Source organism: Bison bison, unplaced genomic scaffold, assembly GCF_000754665.1.
Source record: "Bison bison bison isolate TAMUID 2011002044 unplaced genomic scaffold, Bison_UMD1.0 scf7180017864079, whole genome shotgun sequence".
Lineage (NCBI taxonomy): Eukaryota > Metazoa > Chordata > Mammalia > Artiodactyla > Bovidae > Bison > Bison bison.
Window position 1 is genome coordinate 980,146 of NW_011494651.1, and position 5,651 is coordinate 985,796.

Consider the following 5,651-nt stretch of genomic DNA (forward strand, 5'->3'; position numbering starts at 1 on the left):
GACCCGGCTGAGGCGGGACAGCCACCCTGGCGGGGCCAAGGTCACCCAGCAGACGGCGGCCACACTGGGCTGCACCCCAGGTCTGCTGCCCCTAAGGCCCTGCTCTTCCCTCTAATTTCTTCTCCTGGCTTTTATCTCCTGTCCCCTCTCTCCCCCAGCGTCCTTCCACAGAAATGCAGTGGTCAAACAGTTCACCCCTCCATCTCCTGCTCTCCTCTCTTCTAACCACACTGCCCATCACCAACCATTCTCCACACCCACTCAGGGGAGCACATGACCGGGTCCCTGCCCTCAAGGAGCTCACAGTCTGCCGGGGGTGGTGAGAGACCCAAAAGTTGACAACCACAGACTGAATGTTGGTTGTTAAAGACAGAAAAAAAAAAGGAAGCACAGGATACAGGCGAGCACACAGGCAAAAGGAATCAAAAGCCTGGGAAATCACGAAAGGCTTCCCGGAGGAGACGCCGCTTGAGCTGGGTCTTGAAGGACGAGTAGGAGTTCGCTAGGTGAAGAAGGGGGGGAAGGGCGTTCCAGGCAGAGGGAACGTGGCCCATCTCCTCCCTCCTCCCCATGCAAACAAGAATCTGAGGAACAAGGTGAGCTGGGACTGAAACTTCGGGAGCCCCGTCAGCCTCCTCGTCATGGCTCCGACGTCCACCAGAGTCCCGGCGGCCGCTGGGCTCCAGACGGTCCTCCCACAAGCCAGGGAAGGTTTTTAGAAGATAGAAAAGCAAACACCAGAAACCACAACACACAGAGTCTGCATTTGTCATGAGCTGGTTACAAACGACCCCTCTGGGAAAGGAAGGCAGGGAGCACAGAGGCGGGGCGCCCGAGCAGCGCTGGGACGACCCTGGCAGGCCCCGCCCCTTGACCCTAGGCCCCCCGGCTGCTGGGGGCCAGGGGCTTTCCCAGGCACTGTCTCCTTCCCCGCCACGGCCACCCTGGGAGAGAAAGACCAGCACCCCCATTTGACAGATGGGAAGATGAAGGCCCGGACTGGTCCAGTAACCTCTCTGTGGTCACTGGGCAAACACACGGCCAGAACTGGCACCCAGGCTTGTCCGGCCTGAGCCCAGGCCACATCTTTACGAGGGCTGTCAAGCACACATTTGTTAGCCTCAGTGGGCACCTGAGAACCGAGGGGGATAAGGCTCCTTATCGCAGAGACAAACCATCTCTGTTCCCAAGACAACAGACGCCTCTGCTCAGAATTCTCACCCATCATCACAGAAAGAGAGCGTTTGTCGTTTCTGCTCTGCTTACAAAACACATTCACTGCAGGAAACTCAAAGCGAACAAAAAAAGACACAACAAGAGAAAGAAAAGTGCCCCCTGACTGCCGGGAGGACGCGTGACGGTGAGCTTAGAGTGAAAGGCAGGGTGGGCACAGCTCCCTGACCTCGGGCGCGCCAGCGGGGACTTGGACTGACATGCTCGGGGGCCATTTCTCCAGGCAGATGCCCCAGCCGGCCCCACCCCCAGAGGGGCCCCTGATGCCCTGGCTCCTGAGTCCCCAACACCGCGGGAGGCGGGTGTGTGTTCACCCCATTTCCGGGTGAGCAAACTGAGGCTCAGAGAGGAGAGACTGTCCCAGCTCATGCAGCAGCAGTGCCCGGACTGCAGCCCACCCTGCAGCCCCTCCTGGAGACGCCGGGGGGGGACGCACTCCTCTTTCAAGACCCCCGGTTTCCTCTGGAGCCCCCAACACAGGCAACGTGGCCGATGGGCTGGGTATTTTCTCCTGCCTGAGCCCTGGGCTTGCCCCCCGCCCACCACCCGAGAGGCTCTGGGAATAAGGCTGCCACTGAGGTCAGCTTCCCGGCCCCCGGGGAAGGACAGCAGCCTAGAAAGGGCTCAGAGGCTCAGTGCTGTTGCATGAGCCACATGGCAGGGAGCAGAGCAAGGAACCCCCGCAGGCCTGGAGCTGCCCAGCTCTGCAGACAGGAAGGCTCGGACCCGTCCATGGCTGCGGCAGTCGCCAGCAGTTCCGGGGCCCAGCGTCTGGTTGGCAAGCGGCCCCGGCAGAGACCAGCTGGGGGGCCCCAGGGTCTCGAGGCTCTGGCCAACCCTCCTGGAGCTCATCCGTCATCGTCCCCATCTCGCCCCTGGAAAGGCCGCTTGGGTGCCCGCCCCCACCCAGCAGGTCCACCAGGGCGGGTGCTGGGACCCCGCTGGCTGAGCCCTGCCACCGTGGCAGCTCGGGGCCCAGGTACTAACCTTCTGTGTGACCCCGGGCCAGTCACCTGCCCTCTCTGAACCTCGGCCTCCTCCCCAGAGGGGTGGGGACCATGACACCTACCTCTCGGGGGGCTGGGGGGCGGGAAGGACCAGGGAGGTGGTGGGAGGCAGGCCTCAGGGAAGGGCAGAGGCCCTCCCCGAGCTGCGCAGCCTTACCCGCTCATGCATGGGCGAAGCCGGGCTAGAGTCCTCCTCGGTCCCGCAGGGGGACGTGTCGCCGGTGGACACGCGGCTGACGGCCATCTCAGCGTGGCCCTTGCCCTGGGGCCCCTTCATGCGCACAAACTCCATGTTGCTGTACTTGTAGAAGCCGAACGACATCTTCTGGGCCATGCGGGCCGCCACGCTCACCTGCGGGCGGGCAGGCGGGGGCACGGAGTCAGGCAGGCGGGGTGCCCGCTCCCTGGGGGCTCCAGCAGCTGGGGGACCCTCCCTCAAGAAGTCCCCGAGGGCCGCCAGCCCCGCTCCGGGGAGACCCAGCCCCAGCTGACCCGGGCTCGCCCACAAGGCGGGGCAGTGCCGGCACCCTCGCATCCCTGTCTGACGCCCTTTCTCCCCAACGACCACACCCCGTCTGGGGACAGAGACCACCTCCTCGTCCCCTGCCCCGGGGTCCAGAGAGAGGACACCCGGGGCGGAGCCCAGCGGCGGGAGGCACTCCATCCACCTGGACTCCTCTCCCTTCGGTCCCATCTGTCGGGGACCAATAATCCCAGGAGGGTTTTCCTGGGAAGAGCCCCACGTGACCCAGGCCCCAGCCGCCTAGGAGGGGCATTGGGGGCGCTGCAGGAGCCCTGGGGTGGGCCAGGCACAGCAGAGCTGGGCGAGGGCAGGGGGGCTGCGGGGTGATCGCCCCCTGGACCCAGCCCACCCTGCACTCACGCGGTTGTCATACACCTTCTTGAGCGCCTCGTAGCGGATGGAGCCCTGAAAGATGACTCCCTGGAACGTGTTGGTCTTGTCACTGGCCACCAGCTCCACGCAGACCATCTCCCCTTCCCCAACGGTCATGTCACTGAACACCTGGGGGGGGCGCGAGGCAGACGCAGGGATGGCACCGGTTGGCTGCCCCCGGCCCCCAGCACAGCCCGGCTCCCAGCCCCCTGCCCGGCTCCTTGACCCAGGGAGGGCTGCTTGGAAACTCCCCCTTTCAGGGGGAGAACGCTGAGCCACAGACGTGAAGGCTTTTGCCCAAGGCCCCCAGGCCTGCCACCACTCCACGGGGACCCGCGCAGCAAGGGGGACAGGCGACCCGTGGGCAGGGGCAGCGTCTACAAGGGGCTAAGGTCATAAGTGACTCTGGAACAGGAAGAGGATGTGCCACCCTCTCACTGTCCACCGGAGTGACACCAGGAAGTAGAACAGTTCACGGGGACTGTCTGGCCACTTTCAAGTGTCTTCTCCACCCCCAGCTATGGGTGCACAGCCCACCCGCCCCAGCCCTGCCCCAGCCATCAGGGCGTGTATGTGGGCACCAGTTGAGAAGCCTCACAGACTGCCTGCCTGGGGGGGTGACCGTCTGCAGGGGACTGGACAGCCTGCCCCCACGAGAGTCACTGCCCATGGGGCAGGGCGGGGGGCTGTGTGCAGGCTGAGCTCTGAGGTCCAGACTCTGGCTTCAATCTCAGCTCTGTTGTGGACAAGCTGTGTGAGTCTGGAGAGGGCGCTCAGCCCCCTGAACTGAAATGCTCAAGACACCAACCAAATCGAGAAGCGACTTGCAGCCCACGCCCCATTCTTCGTGAGTGCTCCAGGGCCCCCCTACCCCCTGCCCTCACTGTGGGTGGTGGGGGGAACAGCTCCACTGCCCAGACCTCGACAGGAGGGTGGCTTGACAGGAGCCGGCAGGGTCGCCAGGGGGCGCAGCTGGCTTCCCAGCACCCCGCGTTTCCCAGTTGAGTGAGCTGCCCCAGGCCCCAGTTTTGTAACTTCCGGAGCCCCACCCATCGCAGACATCCTAGGATCCCAAGGTGGGGAGGCCTCATTTAGGGTTCGAGGGTGGTAATAACCGTCCCTCCTGCCCGGGCAGCGCTCTGCAGGACTTGATGATGCCTCCTCCCACGCGTGAGCTCTCTGATCTTTCAACCCTGACGCCCATTTTACAGATGAGAACACTAAGGCTCGGAGCCCAGTGAACTCGTTTGCCCTGAGTCAAGGAAGCAGCAGGGAGAGCGGGAGCCCAGCCCTGCCCCCACCTCCTTCCTGAAGGCATGTGAGGCCTGGGGGGTGGCTGGGGGGGAGCCAGACCAAGACAGAGCTCCCACCTCCTCGAAGCTGTCGATCATGAAGAAGATGTTGGGGTAGCTGATCTTGGACTCCTCCCCTTTGCTGTCCATGGGGTGCTTACTGGGGGACGCGAACACTTGCTGGAAAGAAAAAGATTGGAAGGGGCTGAGTGAAACCCCCACTGAGCCCTGCACCCGGGCCCGGAGCCACGTGCTGGGGTGGGGTGTGCTGTAAGGCATGGGTCGCCAGGGCCCCAGGAGCCGCTGGGGAAGGAGCCGTTGGGAGGGAGGACCTGCTTCAGGGCTCCTGAGCTGGACCCAGGCCCCCAGGCCGCAGGGAAATTCTGGGGTCAGCCTCCCCTCAGGGCAGGGCAGCGGGTGGAGCACCCCTGGGCGCCGCGGGCTCACCTGGGACCTCTTCCTGTGGATGTGGATGTCCCCGCCGTCGGCTCGCGTGCACACAGCACAGGTTACCATGTAGTCCAGCTGGAAGGGGTGCGGGACAGGGGAGTTCAGGGGTCCGCTGTGCCCGGGGCCTTCGAGCACCCCGCCCCCACGCCGGGAGCCCTGCCCATCGCGCCAGGCACCTTCTGCAGGATGAGGTTCAGGCAGACGCTCTCCTCCCAGTCGATGTCCGGGTCTCCGAGGCCCGGCAGCTTCTTGGAGTCCCTCCGGTACACCTCCACCCCCGCCTCGGGCTCGGCCTCCGCCAGCTGTGAGGCGCAGGGCAGAGGTGAGTCCCAGCACCCCCGACCCCCCGCCCCGGGGGCATCCTCTCCTCCCTGGCCCCTCCCACGCGGGGCGTGGGCTCCAATCTCCCTCCTGGGTTCTCTGGCTTCGCGACCCCGGGGTCTCATCAAGAAGCCAGCCTCCCACCGAGGTCGTCCCTTGGGCCCCCCAGCAGGGCGGGGGATCCCAGCATCCTGGCCCAGCCCACAGGCAGCCAGTCCAGCCAGCCACCCTCTACACCAGCGGAGCGCGCAGGAGGCCCTCGGGTTGCTACGGCAACTGGGTACCAGCTCCGCGGCCGGATGAGGAGGGGGCGGGAGGCAGCCGGGCTTGCCGCAGAGAGCCCGCAGTGCGCAGGCCCTGCAGCAGCGCCCACAGCGCGCCGGCCAGGGGCTTTCCTTTCTGCTCTTCGCAGCAGAGGCGGGCAGGGAGGCTGCGCGGGAGCAGCTGTGTGGT

The 5,651-nt window shown here is 65.2% G+C and overlaps 1 protein-coding gene across 1 annotated transcript in view; it reads right to left on the reverse strand.

Moving 5' to 3' along the window:
• Positions 1 to 5,651, reverse strand: part of KIAA0930 (KIAA0930 ortholog) — an 11,619-nt gene that overhangs the window by 3,448 nt on the left and 2,520 nt on the right. The window contains exons 2-6 of the mRNA XM_010837625.1: positions 5,054 to 5,179; positions 4,875 to 4,952; positions 4,506 to 4,607; positions 3,124 to 3,264; positions 2,398 to 2,592 (exon numbers count right to left, since the gene is read on the reverse strand). Of these exons, the coding sequence (XP_010835927.1) occupies positions 2,398 to 2,592; positions 3,124 to 3,264; positions 4,506 to 4,607; positions 4,875 to 4,952; positions 5,054 to 5,179 (642 nt within the window). The remainder of the gene's footprint in view (positions 1 to 2,397; positions 2,593 to 3,123; positions 3,265 to 4,505; positions 4,608 to 4,874; positions 4,953 to 5,053; positions 5,180 to 5,651) is intronic.